Source organism: Gossypium hirsutum, chromosome D13, assembly GCF_007990345.1.
Source record: "Gossypium hirsutum isolate 1008001.06 chromosome D13, Gossypium_hirsutum_v2.1, whole genome shotgun sequence".
Lineage (NCBI taxonomy): Eukaryota > Viridiplantae > Streptophyta > Magnoliopsida > Malvales > Malvaceae > Gossypium > Gossypium hirsutum.
In genome coordinates, this window is record NC_053449.1 from 64,030,259 (window position 1) to 64,053,633 (window position 23,375).

At 33.1% G+C, this 23,375-nt stretch overlaps 4 protein-coding genes and 1 long non-coding RNA gene across 7 annotated transcripts; 4 read left to right on the forward strand and 1 right to left on the reverse strand.

The window, feature by feature from the left end:
- Positions 1–202: 202 nt before the first annotated feature.
- Positions 203–802, forward strand: LOC107949853 (uncharacterized). The gene is made up of 3 exons (XR_005923214.1): positions 203–285; positions 354–442; positions 530–802. It is a non-coding gene; the product is annotated as an uncharacterized lncRNA (long non-coding RNA).
- Positions 803–3,106: 2,304 nt separating this feature from the next.
- LOC107949780 (transcription repressor OFP6) lies at positions 3,107–3,625 on the forward strand. The gene has a single exon (XM_016884570.2). The coding sequence runs from the start codon at positions 3,173–3,175 to the stop codon at positions 3,623–3,625; it is 453 nt and encodes a 150-aa protein (XP_016740059.2). The 5' UTR covers positions 3,107–3,172.
- Positions 3,626–9,237: 5,612 nt separating this feature from the next.
- Positions 9,238–11,996, forward strand: LOC107938571 (uncharacterized). The gene is made up of 3 exons (XM_016871812.2): positions 9,238–9,766; positions 11,061–11,315; positions 11,482–11,996. Exons 1-3 carry the CDS (start codon positions 9,491–9,493, stop codon positions 11,698–11,700), a joined length of 750 nt encoding a protein of 249 aa, XP_016727301.1. The 5' UTR covers positions 9,238–9,490; the 3' UTR covers positions 11,701–11,996.
- Positions 11,997–13,007: 1,011 nt separating this feature from the next.
- On the forward strand, positions 13,008–18,694 carry LOC107938433 (110 kDa U5 small nuclear ribonucleoprotein component CLO). Of its 2 annotated transcripts, none has more exons than XM_016871632.2 (11): positions 13,008–13,149; positions 13,741–14,507; positions 14,823–14,891; positions 14,998–16,191; positions 16,319–16,417; positions 16,519–16,677; positions 16,772–16,857; positions 16,939–17,137; positions 17,649–17,759; positions 17,965–18,171; positions 18,301–18,694. In XM_016871632.2, the coding sequence occupies exons 2-11, from the start codon at positions 13,758–13,760 to the stop codon at positions 18,397–18,399; spliced, it is 2,973 nt and encodes a 990-aa protein (XP_016727121.2). In that variant the 5' UTR covers positions 13,008–13,149; positions 13,741–13,757; the 3' UTR covers positions 18,400–18,694. The 2 variants fall into 2 exon arrangements, with proteins under 2 accessions (XP_016727121.2, XP_016727185.2); XM_016871696.2 differs by having other exon boundaries at positions 13,069–13,226.
- An 822-nt stretch (positions 18,695–19,516) lies between these two features.
- On the reverse strand, positions 19,517–22,093 carry LOC107938315 (ferredoxin, root R-B2). 2 transcript variants are annotated; one of them, XM_016871455.2, is made up of 2 exons: positions 21,963–22,093; positions 19,517–20,248 (listed from the first exon to the last, which is right to left on the reverse strand). In XM_016871455.2, the coding sequence occupies exons 1-2, from the start codon at positions 21,971–21,973 to the stop codon at positions 19,750–19,752; spliced, it is 510 nt and encodes a 169-aa protein (XP_016726944.1). In that variant the 5' UTR covers positions 21,974–22,093; the 3' UTR covers positions 19,517–19,749. The 2 variants fall into 2 exon arrangements, with proteins under 2 accessions (XP_016726944.1, XP_016727014.1); XM_016871525.2 differs by lacking the exon at positions 21,963–22,093 and adding an exon at positions 21,617–21,936.
- Between the last annotated feature and the right edge of the window lie 1,282 nt (positions 22,094–23,375).

A 23,375-nucleotide genomic window follows, 5' to 3' on the forward strand; every position in this document is an offset into this window, starting at 1 on the left:
GTTGCTCGGTCCAAGCTCTATGCATAACATGTACAAGAAATCGGAATGAAATTGCTTAAACCGCCACCAGTTATGGCAATTCCTCCCCATTAGCTTAGTTGCCCCTAAGTAATCTTTTTGAGGTGTTTATTACGAAACCATTATAGAAAAGTTAAGTGGCTGTATGAAACTGATACATTATTCTTGAATTTAAACTCAGGACTTTCGGCAAAGAAGTTCATAAATTTGATTGAACAAGCTGAAGATGGTATTCTAGATTTAAACAAAGCTGCTGGTACCTTAGAGGTAACTGTTTCATTATTTGCTCAATTGATCGTACAATTCCGTTTCTTGATGGTTTTTTGTTCTTCTAGGTGCAAAAGAGGAGGATATATAATATAACCAATGTCCTTGAAGGAATTGGTCTTATAGAAAAGAAACTCAAGAACAGAATTCAGTGGAAGTATGATCTGTATCCTTGCTAATCTACTCATGGGCATTGAACGGTTTCCTACTTAAGAAAACACTCAAATCTTTTAGTTAATGTCAGGGGGCTTGATGTCTCGAGGCCAGGGGAGGTTGATGAGAATGTTGCTACTTTGCAGGTATGATTTGTGAAACAGTGAACAAATTGTTAATGAAATTCAGATCCTTTAATGATTGTGCTTCAGCTGTTATGGTTTGATCCATTAAAGCTCCGCACGGAACCACTTTGGAAGTCCCTGATCCTGACGAGGTATTCTCAAAGGCTTGAAGAATTAATGTACAGTTTACATGTCCATGCTCGATCATAATTGCAAACCCTTCTTTTTATAGCAGGATGATGATTCTCTCCAAAAGAGATATGGGTCCTATATATGATTACCTTGTCAGGTAACCACGGCTTCTTGTCGATTAAAGTTTGGTATGATACAAATCTTGTCGTATGGCATGATAAATGTTCGTCCTAGCACTAAAGCGGTAAACTTTCCTGATAATTCCTCTTATCTCTCTGTGCTATTCTAGTGAAATTGAGGAGAAATTTGAAGAGATACAAGGTGTTGGTCTGCCATCAAACTTACCGTCTACTTCAGGCTTGGATGAGAACCCAGCAGCAAGTATGGTAACGGAAGAGAGCAGAGAGGTCGAAACACAGGGCCAATATATTAATTGAATGTGCTTAGATCATCATGTCTCACAGGACTTTGTAAGCGGGATCATGAAGATTGTTCCCTCAGATCTTGATGTAAGATCAGAAAACAAACACGTTGTCTTTCAGATATCATATTCCTTTGATCGTCTCAAAATACTCATACGATGACGTTTTTAATCCTTACACTCTTCCAATAAATCGGTAACGAGTGCTCATTCCTGATTTCTTTACGCAGAATGATGCTGATTATTGGGTTTTATCGGATCCTAGTGTTAGCATCACCGACATATGGCGAACCGCATGTATATATCCTCTCTATGGAGACACTCAGATACATTAAACTATTTTCTTTAGCTCATTAATTTGCATATTCCCCGACTCTTTCGACTATATAGCTGGCATCGAATTGAACAATTTTGATACACTTCAATACACTGGCATGGCTGCTGGTAGCAAACCCCAAACGCCTCCATTAAATGCAGCTGAAGTACTGCCTCCAGGTAATTCAACCAGCAGGTAAAGAGTCCTTGGCTTTATATTTCCCATTGAGATCGTTCCTTATACTTTGAATACTTCGAATAGGAAGTAGGTAGCACAATCATTGTACAGTTAATACAAATGATCTAACATAGGTAAGGTCATAATATTTTCACTGGCATAAAGACATCATGTGATGTCAAACAAATGATCTGATGGTACATTGTTTTTACTGTATTGTGCTATAAAGTTTTTTTTTTTTGCAAATATTGAAATTCGAGTTTTAGAGGTGATTTTGGATAGAATCGTAAGTGAATCGTGCTTGAACGAATGAACATCTGTTCATGTTTGTTTATTTTTAAATTTGTTCGTGTTCGTTTAAAATATCAAAATTTTGTATATGTTCATGTTCATTTGTTTAAGTTAAACGAAATGTTCGCGAATATATTCATAAACATACACGAACAATAAACAAACATATATTTTATTATTTTAGATATAAATATTAATAATTATATTATAAATAAAATAAGCACACAAATAATAATTTTATGGGTAAATTACAAACCCAATTATAAGTATTTTTTTCTTGTCATTCAACTCAAAAATCCAAATATTCAAAACTCAAAAATCCAAGATAATTAGGTGATAAAAAAACAAAATTAGATAGTTGAGTGATCATTTTGAAACTTTGCATAACTGGATGGTAAAAAATAAAATTTATCAATGGTTGAACGACTATTAGTGTAGTTTACCTTAATTTTATTAATAAATAATAATTGAACAAATCACGTTTGGTTCATTTAAGAAAAGAGACTTAAAGTTTTGATCATATTTGTTTATTTAATTGATAATCGACAATTTTTTTAAGCTAGAAGAAAAAAATATATTACTTAAATTAGGGGCCAATTTTGACGTTGATAAGTATTTGAATAGTAAATAATTGTTTTAAGGATTTCTACTAATAAAATTACTTGTTTAGAACCATTATTCATTATCACCGAATTACTGCCACATAGAGCATTGCTTAAGAATGAAAACTATTGAAAAAAAATAATTAGATAAAATAATTGAAAAAATCTTATCCTCGGAGTTAAGCCAAGTCCCTCAAAGAATATAATAAATATAATTTATTTAAATTCAAGAGATAAAACTAAAATGAATCTTACTCAAAATCACATTCCTCTCATCCAAATCAATCTTTGTAGCCACTATTAAAAGCTAGTTTTTCCAATAGAATAAAAAAATATGTTGAAAAGTACTTATACCAAGAATCCTCTTTGTTTCTGGGTTAAAATATCAATTAGGTTTTTTACTCTCGGAAAATTTGGAATTTAATCTCTTTATTTTTAGATTTTAAAATTCAGACTTAATTATAAATATTGTTAAATTTATTAGTGTGATACTTTAAAATAAATAATATTAAAAGTTGAATTTAAATTTTTAAAATTTGAAAAGTGAATGAATTAAATTATTGAAAACAAAAGTAAATAGACTAAATTCTAAATTTTTAAAAAGTATAAATATTTTTTACCATCAACCCTATAAACTAAAATCCCACCATTTTCTATCATATTTTCATTAATGTCTTCTAACAAGAAAAAGCTGTTGAAATCCCTCTTAACAGCCAATGCAAGATGTGGGTGTAAAAAACTCTGTGATGTTCATGAACCAAAACTCAAACCTTCACCACTGCCGCCGTCATCACCATCACCATCATCAAATTTCAACATGGATACAATATCATCATCATCATCGTCATCCAATGTTATGGTAAACCCTAAAATCATGGACAGCATTATGGTGGTGAAGGATTCCCATGATCCGTACCTGGATTTTCGACACTCCATGCTGCAAATGATCGAGGAAAAGCATATCTACTCCGCCGATGAACTACAGGAGCTTCTTCAATGTTTTTTGGAGCTGAATTCACCATGCCACCATCGTGTTATCGTCGAAGCTTTCATGGCGATCTCGCGTCGGAAATTATGTGAATACTTTTTATTTCTCACGTCCGAAAAATTGCATGGCGGTTGATCATAAACTCACAAATAATATGTAAGCTTTTTTTTTCCTTGTATTTATAACTATAGTTATTGACCATCTATAATAATGGTTAATTTTAGGATAAATCAATATTCAGGGCCTGAACTTGATAATATTTTTCAACATGATCCTTAAAACTTTTTTTCTACGTATTTGACAGCTTTTTTTTTAAATTTGATCCATAAACTTCGATTCGGTTAAGGCATAATGAAATGTGGCAATTTTGATATTGTAACATGTCATCACTTGAAAGTTTTAAATACATATAATCTATATAATTAAAACTTTTGAATTTGTTATTATTTTGTATGTGTTACCATGTGAATTTTTTAGAATATGCATATAATTAAAAAAGTAAAATTTCTACTAAATACAATATTTAACATGTCGCATATTAAGGGTGTTCAAATTTCGGTTAGAGCCAAATTAATTAACTGAATCGATTTAATTCAGTTAATCGGTTGGTTAACTGATCTAATTAGGTCGAATGTCGGTTAATATTTTTTGGAAGTTCGGTTATCGGTTAATTTAGTTAGAGATCTAATTTATGTATCGTGCTTTGTTGTCCGACAAAGTTCATGGTACAATGTTTCTAATACTGCTGAATCTCACCAGTATGAAGAATCAACTTGAAAATCAACCAACAGAGGCAAGTACATCAGGTGGATTTTATTATCACATGCATTCCGCATGAGTACCCTTTTATTAGCTCCAATATATACACCCGAGCAGCATACATCTTCTCCCACTAAAAGTGTAATACCCCCTACCCGTATTTGTTGCTGAAATAGAGTATGAGGCATTACCAGATTTTACCGAATAATTTTTTTTTTAAAAAAAGCTCAATATAACCCCTTTATAAATATCTAATCTTCCCTGCAAATTTTAAACCAAGGCCAATCCAACACAACCAATCCATTTTAATATATTTTCAAAATAGATTTATTGCATTCATAAGATAATCTCATCATATGCCAAAACCAAAATTTGTTAGCCATACCAATGGCTAACCATACATTCATTTCACATTAACATCTACTTTACTAGCTTATACATGCCATTGATATCCAAAATAAAGTTTCTTTATATACCGAGATCTTGAGGTTGATAGTGTGATGCGTCTCTGACCAATTCTGACTTCTGAGCTCTTAACACTACAAAACAGGGAAAAAGGAAAACGGGGTAAGCACTTTGTGCTTAGTAAGCTCACGTAACAAGAATTATACTTACCTAATATTTTCAATACAATGTAATAAACATTCATACACCCATTCCATACATTATTCCCCTATCATGCACAAACTCAACATTCAAATTAGTCCAATAATTTCCATGTATCAATAATTTATACCATGATTGATGAGCTCATCAATACCATGATTTGCATTCCCTTGTTATTTTTCCATATTTATCCCGTTGAACTACTTGAAATTTTGATGGATTTTCAGGGGTACACCTAAGTGTACAAATCCGGGTTCGTCAATTCATATTCATGTGCGCACATTTCCATTTCAGAGAGCACACTCCCGCGAACCTCATCCTTACAGCGGGATTACCAGTCCAGGCTAAATCCCCTGTAATATAAACTCATAGAGTATTGTCGGGATTACCAGTCCAGGCTAAATCCCCTGCAACGACAATTACTCTAATGAGCTTGGATCTGAATTACCAGTCCAGGCTAAATTTAGACCCTAATTCGGATTACCCGTCTGGGCTAAATCCATTTTCCACATATTCTTCGGGAGGGCTATATCAGGATAGGATCACCCGTCCGGGCTAAATCCTTTTTACCGTCAATTCCTTTTCAGAGATCCATCGAATTTTCCTTTCATTCAACCGGGATTTATTTTCTCTTTTCATCAAGAATATCAATACTTCATCAATGATCATACAATAAACATCCAAATCATATTCACATCAATAACAAACATTTCAAGCATTTAAAAATATAATTCAAGTTACACAAACTTACCTCGATACTTGTTCGTAAACAAAAATCTACTAATCCCGAACTTTTTCTTTTCCTCGATCTAGCTTCGTATTTGAACTTTCTGGATCTAAATAAATAAATTTAATCATTAATCTAATACATTTCATGTTCATACGTAACATTCTCTATAATTCCATTATTATTTATAGTGCTTTCAAGGTTGTCTCACTGAGTCACAATCACTAAATTATTTATATCTTGATCTACGGAACTCCAAATTAAGATCCGTTAATTCTCCCTGAAACTAGACTCACATATCTTATTACCATAAAATTTTCAGAATTTTTGGTTTAGCCAATAAGTACAGTTTATTCTTTAAAGTTTCCCCTGTTTCACTGTTTGACAGTTCCGACCCCTCTTCACTAAAATTTAATTATCTCATTGTACAGAATTCGGATGATATTTCGTTTATTTCTTATGAAAATAGACTCATTAAATATTCTAACCATATAAATTATAACTCATAATAATTTTTGTACAATTTTTAATTATTTTCCAAAGTCAGAACAGGGGAACCCGAATTCATTCTGACCTTGTCTCACAAAACCTATTATATCTCATGATTTACAATTCCATTGATTACACTGTTTCTTCTATGAGAAACTAAACTCAATAAGCTTTAATTCTATATTTTATTCATCCTCTAATTCGATCTATACAATTTTTGGTGATTTTTCAAAGTTAACCTACTGCAGCTGTCCAAACTGTTTTAGTGCATGATGTTAATTACCATTTTTCCCTAAACTTTCAATAAATGATAATTTCATCCTTGCTCAATTAACCTCTCAATTGAGCTGATTTTTCTCAATTAACACATTATTTCATCACTTTAAACTACTTCATAACCTTTGGAAATCAGAATTTTAGCACTAGACTTTAATTCCAAACTTCTTCACAATTAGGTCCTACAAATCAATTTCTATTGAAATTACCTAATAAAATCATCTCATAAACAAATTAAAGCTTCAATTTCATCCTATTTCATCATAAATTTCCAGCGCATATTCATAGAAACTTTCAATTTCATTCATAAGATCAAAAACTAATGAATTTAGTAATAGGACCTAGTTGTAAAAGTCTTAAAAACACAAAAATTACAAGAAAAAGGCAAGGATTAACTCACTTGGTGCAAAAATTATGAAAAACCAGCTTGAATAAACCCCTAGGACGTTTTTGACTGATGAGAATGCAGAAAATATGAAGAGAATTCTAGATATTCCACTTTAGTCTTAACTTTTAAAGTAAATTTTGCAATATTCCAAATTTACCCTTAATTCTCCATTTCTCCTGATTTTTCTCAGCGTATGCCGCCCAAAATATCTCCTTTTGGGGTTATTTTCAATTTATGTCCTTTCTCATTTAACAATTGAGCTATTTAATCCTTCTAGTAACTTTTACACTTTTTTCAATTTAGTCCTTTTCACTTAATTGACTATCCAAACATTAAAATTTTCTAACGAAATTTTAATAACATATTACTAACACTTCATAAATATTTATAAAAATATTTTAACTCGTTTTTACGAGATTGAGGTCTCGATACCTTATTTTTGCCCAATTTCTTCAATAATTTTTTTTTCTAACTAACCACTAAATCGGTAAAATTTTTCTATCGATATTTTCATACAATTTTCCTATCATATCAATATTCATGCAAAAATATTAAAATAAATTTCTCTTTAAATCAGATTTGTGGTTACGAAATCACTATTCCGATAACCTTGAATTTGGGCCATTACAAAAAGACACTACTCGGTAAAGTTTCAGAATTTTGCTTTAATCAGCAAAATTTCAAACTAGTAAACTCAACAGCACCATCACCCAACAATCGTCCAAGCAACTGATAGCAAAGCGATGCAGGTTTGATCACTTTACTTAAACCCATGACTACAGCATCGTCAACTGGGAGCTCGAGTTGCAATGCAACATCTTTTAAGGTGATGGTACACTCCCAACACAGTAAATGAAATGTGTGAGTATTTGGGCGTCACCTCTCAACGAAGACGGATATCAAGTCGACCCTAAGCTCGAACATCCTAATCAATGCTGCTATCCCAGATCTTGTGGCTTCCAAATAGAGGAAAATACTTTTGGCTAGCAAGTAGCTCGGACCACGGACATGCTCTCTCAAGACGCGATACTCACTTTGTTCATAACAAATTACCATATTAGTTAAATATGTTAATTAAAAAATTATGATGTGCAAATTTATAAAACACTCATGGATAGCAAGTAGCAAGTTTTTTTTATCGGGAAATTAATCATCATGGCAGTGAGATCAGTTGCTCTAATCAATGAATCCATTTTGGTATATGCACAAACAAAATTGAATAAACATATCATTTGAAAACATAAACACTTCCACATAATAATATTAATCACGCCAACTAAACAAAAAAATTATTAAAATAAATTTCCTTAACCCCATATGTTTGAAGTGAAATTTAAGTATCTTTATTAAATATATATATATATATATATATATAAACATAACTAATCTACTAAAATATAAATTACAAACATAAAAATGATAATAAACAAAAACAAAAACAAAAAAACTCTAACACAAACCAACTTTTTTTTCCCAAAAACTCTGAACACAAACAAAACTTTTTACAAACAATAATATAATATTAAACATTCAATCTAAAATATAAATTTATAATGTAAAAATTATTATTACAAACTAAGTAGGACTTTTTTTACCACTTTTGTTTCTAGCTCTTTTTTTTTTTCTATTAGGCCTTTTTTTTTAATAAAATAACACCAATGCTTCCAATGTGTCATACAGAATTACTATAAAAAATATTTTTGTCAAACAATTTTTTTGTCAATTTCTTGTAATAGTTATTATATAGATTTAGTTTTTATATTTTAATTTGATCAATTTTAGTCTCTCTACGATTTGAAATAATTAATTTTAACTTTATACTCTCCAAGTTTTAAAATTATTTTCTATTGATCAAATTGTTTCATAAATGATTACTAATAGAGATAGTAACTCACTGCCCCTTCGAGTTTAAGTATTTTTAATTTCATAAATAGAGATAGTATTGATAAAAGTACCATAGAGATATTGTACTAAGAGTCAATTAGCACTATGCTTCATTTACTTTAAAAACTGACAAATTAGTCATTGTATGTTAGATCAAACAATAAACTGGTCTTTTTTGTTAAAAATTTCATCCATTTGTATTGCTAAAAACTAGCATGGATGATGAGATACCCAAACAGTTATATATCTCATGTTGATGTACATGGATTGATTTTTAAACAAAATGACCCATTTGCTCTTTGATCTAACGTGTATAACTTAATTTGTCCTTTTTTTGGCAGAGGGAGCAAAATGCAACCCAACTTTTAAAGTACTAAATTTCACTAATGATAAGTTGAAATTGAAAAAATCTAACAACGTTAATTAGAAACCTAAATAAAGTACAAACTTAACTAATGATTTTCAAGTTTAAGTATCAACTGAGTCCCAAGTACTGAGTAAGTGCATGTTGTTAAGTGGAGGAGCTAAAATATAAATTAACCCAAAAAATAATTTCCTTCTGATTTGGGCTTCTAAGCAATTAAAAGATCAAAACCCAAATACATAGTAAAACAAGCTTTTTAAATGGAGGCAGCCCACTAGCCTACCCAATTTCATTTGTTTATACGGCGCCTTCGAGACCCATCGTCACCAGCCGCCTTATCCTCCTCCGCTTTTAAATCCACCATTTCTCCGATCATTTCATCAAATTCCTCGTGACTCACGACCCAACCCAAACTCACTCATCGTTCATTGCTTCTATCTTTATCGATGAAAAAGCTTGAATGAGGTAATTCAAGGAAAAGCGACCCCAAAAGTAAAAAAGAAAAAAATGAAGTCGATTCAAGCTAATAATACATTCTTCTTACCTCGTATCAATGGCTCCAACCCAAGAAAACCGGAGCTCTTATTCCCTTCCTATCCTTATCTTGTCTGCTTCAACGCTAAGGTTCTGGTTACCAAGAAGTTGATTGCGGGTTCATCACTATGTTCTCAACAGTTTGCTCCTTTATTGAAGCACAAGAGATGTGTTTCGGTTTCGAAATGCCAGCAAGGGACTACTGTTTGCAAATTTGGAGGCCAAGATAAGCTTGCTGGTGACGATGAGGTAAGCGTTTGGTGCTTCAAATATGTTTTGTTTATGTATGTAAGCTGCAATTTTGTGTTTTCTTGTTCTATTTTCTTTTTGGGGTTTAAATGTGTTGCTTGTTGAGCATTAATTTGAGTGGGTTTAGGTTTTTAAGAACTTAGATTGAATTGTTACTTGAGTTTTCATTTGGACTTTGAGAATGATTCTTTTTGTGTTTTTGAGTTATTGCCAAGTTGAGCTATAGTTTTTGTTTAGGGTTTTTAAACGGCTCCTCTAATACATTCGGTATTGGTTTTAGTACGAAAGTTCGAGTTACTAAAGAGATTGTACGGGTTCACAAAGTGGAGCGACTCACCCGCACCATGGGGCATGGGTTCAAATCAATGTGGTAGTTCCTGAGAAGCTCCAGGTTTGTGAACCCGCCATTGTTATTCGGGTTCTGAATGAAGTAGAGGGATAAAACCCTATCAGGGACAATCTTGAATGTACTAAGGGCCCGATTGTTGGTTTCAGGTGGATAGTACATTGGGCGAGAGTATCATGGAGGCTCTTATACTAAGAGTCAGATTGCATTTTGCCACCTAGTTCCTGTACGTTAGATCAAAGAATGGTCTTTTCTGTCAAAAATTATAAAGTTACACGTGGCGTATCATGTGTATGTGTACCTCATTCTAATGTATAGGGATCAGTTTTTAACTGAAGAAATAGATGTAATTTTCAATAGAAGAGTCATTTTGCTCTTTGATTTTATGTACAATGATTAATTTGCCTATTTTTTAGTAGAAAGGGCAAAATGTAATCTGACTTTTAGTAAAAGAGCCACTATGATACTTTTACCAGTACTTTGCAGATTTTTCTCCAAAGAGTCGACAATCCCTTTACAGGTTTATTTGCTTACACTCCTTGGATTGTATTAAATAACCTTATACATGTGCTCCACACACCTTATATTGTAGCTTCCTTTCTCTTTTAAAGCTTTAGATTTTCTTTTGGTTTAGTGATTGATGATATCTTGGTAAGTACTTTTTATCTCGTTATTATGGCTGTCTGAAACTGCCTTTTATGATGCACTCGTGGTTTCTTCCCTTTGATTTCATGGTGTCTTTGCAATTCGTTCGTCAACTCGAAGAAGAGATCTTTAGTAGTGGTAATATGATGGGTGCATGTAGTTCTAGAATTTTTGTTTAAAAGTAGAGGGAAATGGTTGATAGAAAACTAGATTGTTGCAAATTTTGAGGTGTGTAATACGGTTTTAGTACTTTGATATGGAAACCTAAAAGAATGTGGTCGAATATTGTATTATTGTTTACAGGGTTCACCGTGGAAATCTATCGAGAAAGCTATTGGAAACTTTGGGAAGAAACAATCAATCGAAGATGTGTTAAGGCAGCAGATTGAGAAACAAGATTACTATGATGAAGGCAGTGGGCAAAATCCGCCGAGTGGTGGAGGTGGCGGCAGCAGCGGTGGTGGCGATGGATTTGGAGAATCAGAGGATGAAGGCCTCTCTGGGATCTTAGACGAGACCGTGCAAGTGATTTTAGCAACCCTTGACTTCATATTCCTGGTAAAAAGTTCTTCGTTTCTGTGCATGCATTAATAAGTTTTGAAATAATCGATTTACTATCTTGCAACTGTGATGTTCTGAACTCGACATGATAAAATTTTCAGTTCTTGTTTTCAACTAATCCTTCATCTTTCTAAAACTTGTGACATGACGATACTTGCTACAGTATGTATATATCATTACCGGTGAGGAACTTGCTCGGTTGGCAAAGGACTACATCAAATATCTCTTCGGAGGAAGCAAAAGTGTTCGATTGAAGCGCATCATGTACAAATGGAGCAAGTTCTTTGAGAAGCTGACAGAGAAGAAGGAATATGATAAGTTTTGGTTAGAAAAAGCAATCATCACTACCCCGACATGGTACGATAGCCCCGACAAGTACTGAAGGGTCCTCAATTCTTATATAGAATACGATGATGAAGATGAATCAGATTATGACGACTAATTCTGAGTCCTATAAGTGCCTGAAAGAACTTTATGAGAAGTTCTTTCATGAGAATGTCATTCACTAGTCTATGTTCATGTTTTGGCATTATGGAAGAATTTGTGTATAACACAATAGACATCATTGAGCATTGTTTAGTCCTTGACTAGCTCTTCACATTGATAACATTTTCCATGGATTTAGTCCCTATACGTTTATTTGATCAGTTTAGTACTTTTATTTTTTGAATTTTGAAATTTCAGTCTCGACCCAAACAATTAAATCTATTGGTTAATTCAATTATATGTGAAAATGACAAGCTGATGTTGTCATGATATTATACATGATAATATGTTTGTCGCATTAGATTTTGGAAATAAAAGAATTTAGTTCAATAAATTTAATAATTATTATTTGATGAGGATTAAAATTTTAAATTTTGAAAAATATAAAGATTGAAAATAATCAAACTAAATCTTAAAATTTCATAAAGTGGAAAGATTAATAATAAAATTTAACTTACTTTCTAACGTTTTCATTACATTCGTGTAATAAATAAAATGATTTAATATTTGAATATACATATTCAAATAATATATAAAATAAAATGATTTTTAAATAGATAAATGGATATAAGATACGGACAATAAAGTTAATATTTAAATTTTTTGCAAATAATAAATTTAATATTTGAATCTATAAATAAACAGATAATATTTATTCATAAATAATGAGACTTGGTTTAATTAGAAATCGATTCAATTGAAAAAAATAAAAAAAATTCAACACCAACTTATTTTATTTTATTATAAGAGTGTTTATGTCTTTAAATAATTTAATTTTTTTAAAAAATTAAACAATTTTTTAAAATTAAAATATATGAGTGACTAGTCAAGAGCTCTAAGCATTGAAAATAAATTCTTTTACATAAAGCAACAGTTAACTCCTAAATTTGAAAATTTTTCTCAATTTAGTCATTCAACTTATTTTTGGTCCATAATAGTTATTGAATTTGACAAAAAAATTTTTAATTTTGATCCATATGATAATGCGGCACTCTGATATTGTGCTATTTCATTACCTAACAAAATCCAGATGATGTTGGGGCTCAATCTCAAAGTGTCGCATCATCACATGAATCAAAATTGAGAAAAAAAATACCAAATTTAGGGGTCAAGTTAAGAAAAGTTATTAAGTTTAGGGACTAATTGTTGCATTATCCCGTATTTTTATGACCCATAAATATAAATTTTGAAACCCAAATCCATAATGAACTAAGAGTACCCAAATTGTGAAGAAAAAGAAGCCCATATCCAATTAAACTACATTACAATTACTACACAAAATCGTGGTTCCCTCCCTCGCCCGCCGTTCGCCTTCACTGAGTTGAAGTATCGAGAATCTATCACTGTAAACCCTTGCTTTGCTTTTGCATACGTTTTCTACTTCTTTCTACTACTTTCTTCTTGTTTCTTCAGTGCTTCCATGTACCTTCTTCTCTCTCTATTTTTCTTTTCACCTGCGTTGATTTGTTTAATTTTTTTGTCACTTAACTCTTTGTAATTAGTGTAATTTTTTTCCTTTCATTTTTGTCATTCGCGACTTGTCTCTGCTGAAAAAAGATTGATTTTGCGTTTCTTTCTTGCCTTATAAGAAAAAAAAAACTGAAACTTTGTTAATTAAATTCAGAAAATGGAATAACATAATTATGAGCTTACAAGATCTTTAGCTGGATAAATATTTTGGGTTTGGATTATATGAGCATTTTATGTAGATATGTTGAATATAGGCTTCAATGTTGGACTTCACTGTTATTGAATTTAGCCAATAAGCTTAAGAATCTGTGCATTTCATATATGTTAATAGATTTTGATGTTGAAGCATGCGAACAGCTTAGACTATAAGTTCCTTTTGGGTCCATTTGTATCCAAATCTTAGTAGACTAAAGATTAGTTTTGGGTTTAAATTGTTAAATGATTTAATTGATATGTTTGGGTGCAGACATTGGATTTTAAGCAATGGATGATAACTTGTATGATGAATTTGGTAACTATATTGGACCTGATATCGAGTCAGACCAAGGGAGTGAAGGTGAGGAAGAAGAAGATGAAGACCTTCCTGACAGGCATGTCCAAGAGGAGGGACAGCAATCTGATGGGGAGGCTCCAGATGGGGTGTCTAATGGATGGATTACAGCTGCTAATGATGTTGATATGGATAATCAGATTGTTCTTGCTGAGGACAAGAAGTATTACCCAACTGCGGAAGAGGTTTATGGTGAGGATGTTGAGACCTTGGTTATGGATGAAGATGAGCAGCCTCTTGAGCAACCTATTATCAAGCCTGTTAAGAATATCAAGTTTGAGGTCGGAGTTAAGGATTCTTCGACTTATGTGTCGACCCAGTTTCTTATTGGTTTGATGTCAAACCCCGGTTTGATCCGCAATGTTGCCCTCGTTGGACACTTGCAGCATGGGAAGACGGTGTTTATGGACATGTTGGTTGAGCAAACCCACCATATGAACACGTTTGATCAAAATAGTGAGAAGCACATGAGATACACTGATACAAGAATTGATGAGCAAGAAAGAAGGATATCTATTAAGGCAATCCCGATGTCACTTGTTCTTGAGGACAGTAATGGGAAATCCTATCTCTGTAATATCATGGACACTCCTGGTCATGTGAATTTTTCTGATGAAATGACTGCTGCTCTTAGGCTTGCTGACGGTGCCGTGTTGATTGTTGATGCAGCTGAAGGAGTGATGGTAAGCATATCTCTTTATGCATATTACAGTAGCTTATACATTAATGCCCCTTTTATTTTAGCCTTCTGGTTATACCTATGCTTGAGAGCAGGCTGAATTATTGTTGGAAGTAGAAACGTTTTATCAAACTTTACGGGTAAGTGTAATAGTAAAATATGAACTCCTAAGAAAATGAGTATTCTGATATCTGTTGCAGTTAGATTTAGTTGTGCTAGTCAAATCTTCTCCAAATTCACTGCTTTACCGATCTTTGTAAAATTTATGAACTATGTAAGGTTGTTGAGAATGATGCTTATGCTTTCATGTTGTAAACAGGTAAATACTGAGAGGGCTATACGCCATGCAATACAGGAACGCATACCTATTGTAGTTGTTATAAACAAGGTAAACACTTTTCGTCAATTTATATTGTATATTGTAAGCCTTTGATGAAAATGATGTTCCATACTTCCGCATCTTGCTTGTGCTCATATGTTATTCATTTTTGTAGGTTGACCGGCTGATAACAGAACTTAAGTTGCCCCCCAAGGATGCTTATCATAAACTAAGGCATACCCTGGAAGTAATTAATAACCATATATCTGCAGCCTCTACAACCGCTGGTAATGTTTCAGTTATTGATCCTGCTGCTGGAAATGTTTGTTTTGCTAGTGCAAGTGCAGGATGGTCCTTCACTTTGCAGTCATTTGCAAAATTATGTGTCAAACTACATGGAATTCCATTTGATGCTGAGAAGTTTGCATCTCGTCTTTGGGGTGATATTTATTATCATCCTGATACCAGGGCTTTTAAAAGGAAACCCCCTGCTGGCGGAGGAGAACGATCATTTGTTGAATTTGTGCTTGAACCCCTTTATAAGATATATAGCCAGGTGATTGGTGAACATAGGAAGAGTGTAGAGTCGACTCTCGCAGAGTTGGGTGTCACTCTTAGCAATGCTGCTTACAAGTTAAATGTTAGGCCTTTGCTAAGGCTGGCTTGCAGCACAGTTTTTGGTTCAGCCTCAGGCTTCACTGATTTGCTGGTTCAACACATACCATCTCCAAAGGATGCTGCAGCTAAGAAGGTTGATCACACTTACACAGGACCTAAATATTCTATGATTTACAAGGCCATGGTAGGATGTGATCCATCTGGTCCCCTTATGGTCAATGTGACCAAACTATATCCCAAGTCCGATTGTAGTGTTTTCGATGCTTTTGGTAGGGTTTACAGTGGTAGAATTCAAACTGGGCAGTCTTTGAGAGTACTGGGAGAAGGCTATTCACCAGATGACGAGGAGGACATGACAATAAAAGAAGTAACCAAATTATGGATCTACCAAGCTCGATACAGAATACCAATAAGCAGTGCTCCTCCTGGTTCTTGGGTTCTTATTGAAGGTGTTGATGCTTCAATTATGAAAACTGCCACCCTCTGTAATATAGATCTTGATGAAGATGTATACATTTTCCGGCCGTTACAGTTTAATACTCTTCCTGTTGTAAAAACAGCTACTGAGCCTTTAAATCCTAGTGAGTTGCCCAAAATGGTGGAGGGGCTTCGGAAGATCAGCAAAAGCTATCCTCTAGCAATTACTAAAGTTGAGGAATCTGGTGAGCACACTATATTAGGTACTGGAGAGTTGTACTTGGACTCAATTATGAAGGACCTTAGGGAGCTTTATTCAGAGGTGGAAGTTAAGGTATCTAGTTTGTGATACCCGTTGTTCTGTCCTAGTTTTATTCCTTTCTGAAAATCATTTTTCTTTTATATTTGCTTTGCTTGACTTCATTTTTGTGTGTTTTCGCTTATGCTTCTCCTAAATATAGGTGGCAGATCCTGTTGTTTCATTCTGTGAAACAGTGGTGGAGTCTTCATCCATGAAATGCTTTGCTGAAACACCCAACAAGAAGAATAAAATAACCATGGTAAAGACAACCATCATTTTTTCCAACCTAGATGCGTTAAGGAATAAATACAAGTATACTTGCTCTCAGGATGTTTCATATACCTTTCTATGATTTTAAAGATTGCAGAGCCATTGGAGAGAGGTCTTGCGGAGGACATTGAGAATGGTGTTGTAAGTGTTGACTGGAGTCGGAAGCAACTTGGTGACTTCTTCAAGACAAAATATGACTGGGATTTGCTTGCTGCACGTTCCATCTGGGCATTTGGCCCTGATAAGCAGGTACGAAAGTGTAATTTTGTTTAAATACCTGTTGATAATATCTGGCTCCTTGCTTCTCTGGTGAAGCTCTGCTGATTCAAATATTGTTTTGCAGGGACCTAACATTTTATTAGATGATACACTCCCTACTGAGGTTGACAAGGGATTGTTGGGATCTGTCAGGGATTCTATTGTCCAAGGGTAAGATTATATCTTCTTTACTCGTCTTCTAAGCAGTTAATCTACTGCCTGTGATTAAGGATTTCATATTTTGTTGGCCAGATTTCAGTGGGGTGCTCGAGAAGGACCTCTCTGTGATGAACCTATTAGAAATGTGAAGTTCAAAATAGTTGATGCAAGGATTGCATCTGAACCATTGCATCGAGGATCTGGACAGATCATCCCCACAGCTCGACGTGTGGCCTATTCAGCTTTCCTTATGGCGACCCCACGGCTTATGGAACCTGTATATTATGTGGAGGTATGTTCCTTCAATCATTTCCCTCACATAATTTTTTTTTTTGTTTTAAGAGAATGGAAGAGGAAAAGGGGGGGGGGGTGTTATCCTCCAGAACTAGGGATCAATCCCTCACTTCAGCGATTACACTGGGGCTTGTCCCCATTAAACATGCAAGAGAGACCAACAGTAATAATGTTGCAAAACAAGGTAGACTGGATGCAGTGGTTCTTCTAATGACAAAAGAATAAAAACCATAATTTAATTTGCCTTGGCATATGACAAACTGAAAATAATTCTAAAATTTTAAGTAAAATCTTGCTCTGGTTGCTATGGTCTTCAGCAAATGGTATCCTCTCCCTGCTAGGGTGAGATAAAGGCTATGCAGAGGTTCCAATACTACCTGGAAGCAAGCTTAATTTGGCCCAATAAAGGGAAACTGGAAAGTTAAAGAAAGTTTCATTATTCTGGCATCTTTTTAATCATATGCAACTTCCTCAGTTGACAAACTTGTTTCTCTTGACATTATGTTCAGATACAAACACCAATCGACTGTGTCTCTGCTATCTACACGGTGTTGTCTCGTAGGCGTGGTCATGTTACAGCTGATGTGCCACAGCCAGGAACCCCGGCCTATCTTGTGAAGGTTTGGAAGCTAAGCTTGAAATCCTTTAGAAATATTTGCATGACTGAGGGGTCAAAGTTAGTGGCAAAACATCAATTATACATACTTTAATTTCATTGACTAGTAAGGCGATATTTTCTGGCAAGTTCTATCATTCATGAAGTTGCCTAATAGCTTACTACTGATCCCATTTATATGCTTACAAGTTATTGCTTTTTCCATATAGGCATTTTTACCTGTGATAGAGTCATTCGGATTTGAGACAGACCTGAGGTACCACACACAAGGTCAAGCCTTTTGTCTCTCAGTATTCAACCACTGGGCCATAGTTCCTGGAGACCCTTTGGACAAGAGCATTGTTTTGCGACCTCTTGAACCCGCACCAATACAGCACCTTGCTCGGGAGTTCATGGTAAAGACAAGGCGTAGAAAGGTATTGCTACTTCTCTCTACCTATGCATGCTACATAGCACACACACAGCCATGCAGGCATTCCATCTGTATAATTGACAAAGATCCTTTAAAAAAAATTAATGTGTGTTAATTTTCTGTCAACTTTTAGGGAATGAGTGAAGATGTGAGCATCAACAAGTTCTTTGACGAGGCTATGGTGGTGGAGCTAGCTCAGCAGGCTGCCGATCTTCATCAGCAGATGATATAAACCGAAACACGGTATATACAAGTTTGTCATGTTTCGAGGACTTCAACGTACTTCCTGATATACTTGGTTTGTAGTTTTTAGGAGAGTTCAATGTTTTACTGCCATCCTTCCTCACCCCTTTCATTGGGCTCAAACTTGGACAAGGTAACAGTGTTGATGTTAATTTCTAGTGACCATAGAGTTAAGAATTTGGTTTAGGATTGTATTTGTTCCATTTTTGTTCATGTCATAGGTGTTGTTGTAAGTTGTGAAGAGACTGAGCTGAGTTATTAATATATTTGAAGTTAAATCAAAATAATCATTCAAATGATTATTAATTGTTTAATTAATCAACGTGTTATATATTCTCTAAAGTCTAGACCAAACCTAACCATAGAGAATGTGGAAGAAAAAGGGTAAATATACATTTTGGTATCTGAACTTGGGTTCAAGGTTCAAATTACTACTTAAAGGGTTGCTTTTTGGTCTAATTAGGCACTTAAACTTGGTCTCAAGGTTCAACTTGGTATATGAACTTGGGTTTTTTTGTTCAAATTGGTTCAAATAACTAGTACTAATTTAAATTAAAAAAAAAAACTAAATTCAGGTACCAATTTAAACCAAGAAGTCAAGTTAGAAACCTCATTGGATTGAAATAATCTTTAACCTTAAAGCCATAAAAAATATTAATCCAAAACCGAAACCATTGGTCTCATGTAAATTGTGGTTCCTTCAAAACACTAGAATTTATTGTATCTTGTTTGAATAAAAAAAAAATTGGGGTACCTATTTTCTGGGGACAAAGAAATTGAAGTTTTACATTAGTAAACGCTTAATTATAAAAAATTGCAAAGTATTATTCGATTATTAATAATAAAAAAATTCTATCATTCAATTATTTTATTTTATATGACAATTTTTAAAAAAATCTAACTCTCATTTTACCCTCCCAATGTTTTTTTTTATTTATGAATATTTTTTGCACTAAATTCTTGGGCTCATTTAATCTTTCACTGATACACTTTCTTTTTTCTTACAAATGCAAATATATTGGTGTGATCTATTCAATTCAATTAAATAAATCAATTAAAAAATTCATGAAAAATAAAAAAAATCTAACTCAACAAACGATTCTCAATTTAACTGAATGTCCTTTTTCGAACCAATCAGTCAATCAACAAGGAAAATGGCATTCATAAACAGAAAATTACAAACGAACACTAGCCAAACTTATTGCCCATGAGAGCCCCTACAATACCCTCAACTTCCCAAACCCTAAACTCGGACAAAAAAAGAAGTTTCAGACAACTCCCCAGACCCTAATTTCAGTTTTTTTGGTACCCCAAAATACTAATAACAATATTTAACTTTTTATTTTGATGGAGAGTAAAGATCAAGTTCTTTGTGAGTGTGAATCTCACAATCTGAGGTTGGCTTTGAAACACAAGTCAACATATACCCATCCTTAATTTGATCGTCCTCGAGGTAGATGGCTTCTGGTTGATGTACCGTACCCGAAACGACCTTCGCGGTACATATAGAGCAAGCTCCAGCTCTGCAACAATAAGGCAGCTCTACTCCTGCTGCCTCGGCTGCCTCTAAGATGTACTGGTTATCGGGGACTTCGAACTCATTCACTTCACCCTTCGGCCCTACAAGCTTAATCTTGTACATTGCCATCGATGTTCGGTGATTTGAGGAACATTTCAAGCCAAAAGATCTAGAGATGGTTTTAACAGATCCAAGAGATGTTGGGGCCTTGGCGATGGGACTTGTAAATCGGTTTGGGGTTGCAGCTTTAACAATAGATGGGGAAGTGAGGCTCCTGACGGTTGTCATCTTTGTTTTCTTCTTCGTTGTGGTTTGACTCCTAGATAAAGAATGGAAAATGATATAAGGGCTTTGCAGTTTGCACCATACAAGCATTTAACAAAAAACGTTAATTCGGAATCGAATGACAAAAGATGAAAGGCAGCAACTAAAACCAGACAAATCAAGCAAGCAACCCTAAACCATATAGGCTAAGGAAAAACCGAATTCCTGAACTCAGCTTAATATTTTTCCATGGGTTCGAAAGAGGGGTACGGGTGGGGCTAGACATTAAGTAGATTGAATCCTGAAGATAGCATTATCAAGAGCAGGAGTAAAGCCAGGAAATTGTTTTAGGAGGGCCAAAACTATATAGACCTTTTTAGGAAGAGCCAAAATGCAACTTTACCATTATACTAACTTGTGATTTTCTAAAAACTAAAGGGACTATATAAACAATTTTTCTTTGCCCCCTCCGCCCCTGATCAAGAGGGACAGCTACCAAAAGAATTAGTCTCCATGGATCGTAAAACAGACATAGACAACTTGATTATACCAAAAACAACATAGAAACAAGCATGCATGGTATGTTCTTACAAGCTTATTGATCCTATTTATTGCCAAATTCATTTATCCCATTTTGTGCAGGACCAGAAGCAAATATCAAAGAACCAAATTCTAACACTTGGCAGAAAAGGCACAAAGAATCAACATGCATGACAAAATACACATGTGGAAGGTTCCCAAGATGCATAAAAGACTAAACTACAAGAAAAAATGTGTATTTGAACTCATCTCTTGTTCCTATCAACAAATGACCATGAAGTTGCTGTAATGCAAAAGTTTAAATACCATCTTTCATATTTTTTCCATCGTGAAATTGCTAAAACGTTAGGCCATTTACATATAAACCATCCACATGCAACAAATGATCTTATTTATAAAGCTAAATCAAATTGCCATAAATGAGGCATTGCCTCAAACAAGTTAACTATTTCTTGATATAATCAAAGGCATCTTGCAACGTGGTATTCAAGTTAAACTCTTCCAACAATGATGACTCCACGATTGGTCCAAATAAATAAAAAAATCTAAACTTTGGGGGGCAAGTTTATCGTTCATAATCCAAAGAACAAAAAGCTAAAGCGATTCCTTTTTTTTGTTTGTTTAATTTTCTCTTGGTTTCCAAATAAGAAACCTGAAAAATCACAGCTCAACCATACCAAAAAAACAAGCAAAACATAGAATTCAACCAAAAGTCACTTCGAAAAAGGCCAAAACAAGGAACAAAAGCTGAAAACAACAGATCATAAACACAAAATCCACAAAATTATACATAAATGTAACGCAAAATCAAAGCTAAAAAAGAAATGATGAACAAGAAAAAAAAAACCCAAACTAGAGCTAGAGGAAAAGAGAGAGAGCTTACAGAAGGAATTTGGGAAGCGGAGAAAACAAGAGATCTAAGCTTTAAAAGCCTTTAAACCCTAAATAAGCACTAAACAGTGACACAGTGACAGTGATGATGACGACGATCACAATTCTTTTTTTCCTCCCTATTTATATCCTTAAAATAGCGGTATCAAAATCTGATTATTAAATTTTAAGAATCCAATAAAATAATTTACAAATTGTCATCCACAAATGCACAACACGGCAAACACAATCACAATCAAGTATATATAATATTAAAATTCTCTGATTTCAATGAATATATAATAATATGGTGGTAGGTGGGGGATTTGAGAATTTAAAAGATGTGTAAAATTTCGTACACTTCTTCCATTTCGAGGTTCAAAGATTCCACACTGCTTGCATTATTGCAGTGCAATTAATGCCCTTTCTCTTTCAATTTAGACTTTTAGATCAACCCCAAAATTTTTTTCTCTTTTAGACTGATATGTTTAAAAGAAATTACATTTTTTTACTAAAATATTAATTTTTTAATTATAATAATTCACATTAATATAATAATTGTAAAAATATTAAAAAACCAAAATTATAAAAATATTCATACAAATTTTAAAAATTAGCTACACATTGCTATACTAATTGTTATATTTAAAAATTTTATGTCTTAATCAATATTGCAGTTTTAAAAAAATCACATTTTTTTAAAAGATTAATGCCAAATTTAACTAAAAAAATTATAATGTTAAATTTGACTTTATATTTTTCAATTAAAGTCTAGTAGACTACGTGAATTTCAAATGCAATTAAATGATAATTTTATTTTTGTGTGAGATTATTATTATAGTGTTAATGATATATAATAATTTAGTGATTATAACGTAACAAATCAATAAAATTAACGATCCTTTAATAATTTTTTTAAAGTTTGATGGCTTTGAAACATGCATAAGCATCAAAACATGTAATTTACTCTAATTATAATTATAACTCTTAACTTTTTTAAAAGATATTTTATCACAAGCATCGCATAAAATTTTTATAAATTATCACTTTAATTTTAAATTAATTTTTAAATTTTAAAAATTATTTTAATTGAGTCTTTAAAATATTAATATTATATCGATTAGGTCTATAACTACTAATTTAAATATTAAATGTTAATTGAAAAATTACGTCACATGATCAAATGTTTTGAAATTTAAAAATTACTTTATATTTATTTAAATTATATTTAAAAAAATAAATATTGGGGATTAATTATTAAATTATATCACGTTATGATCACTACTTGGCAAATGGCAAGGTGCTATGATGAGTTTGTAAAGATTTGACATTCTGGCATTTAGTTAAAAAAAATTAAGTATTAAATAAAGAAGTATTCTTCCAAATCAGCCGTACGATACGCCCATGGTTTTCTTCAAAAATTTTAAATGCAATTTCATTGCACTAAAATAAAATTTAAATATATATATTATATTTGGATAAATTATTCAGATAATTACTCAAATTATTTTATTCTTGTTTTTGTCACTTTAATTTTTCTCTTGTTAAATATAGTACTTTTGTTAGTAGGTATTTTTGTTTTGATCATTGTTCTATTAAAGTCCAAACGGAAAGACAACTAAAAGACCGAAGTTTTGTTGACTGTTTTGCTAATCGTGCATGTAACTAAGTAATTCAAAAATTAATTATAAACTCTTATTATCATTTCTAACTTTGGAATCAAACAGTAAATTCGAAAATAATTGAACCTCAAAATCAACTCTTAAATCCTA

What these genes read in the sequence shown, in the direction of transcription:
- LOC107938433 (XM_016871632.2), top strand. Translation starts at nt 13,758, where the DNA reads ATGGATGATAACTTGTATGATGAATTTGGTAACTATATTGGACCTGAT. An exon ending in CATTTGGCCCTGATAAGCAG is followed by an intron (nt 16,678 to 16,771) that starts GTACGAAAGTGT and finishes ATTGTTTTGCAG; the next exon opens with GGACCTAACATTTTATTAGA. An exon ending in AGGGATTCTATTGTCCAAGG is followed by an intron (nt 16,858 to 16,938) that starts GTAAGATTATAT and finishes TTTGTTGGCCAG; the next exon opens with ATTTCAGTGGGGTGCTCGAG.
- LOC107938571 (XM_016871812.2), top strand. Translation starts at nt 9,491, where the DNA reads ATGAAGTCGATTCAAGCTAATAATACATTCTTCTTACCTCGTATCAAT. An exon ending in AGCTTGCTGGTGACGATGAG is followed by an intron (nt 9,767 to 11,060) that starts GTAAGCGTTTGG and finishes TATTGTTTACAG; the next exon opens with GGTTCACCGTGGAAATCTAT. An exon ending in CCCTTGACTTCATATTCCTG is followed by an intron (nt 11,316 to 11,481) that starts GTAAAAAGTTCT and finishes TACTTGCTACAG; the next exon opens with TATGTATATATCATTACCGG.
- LOC107949780 (XM_016884570.2), top strand. Translation starts at nt 3,173, where the DNA reads ATGTCTTCTAACAAGAAAAAGCTGTTGAAATCCCTCTTAACAGCCAAT.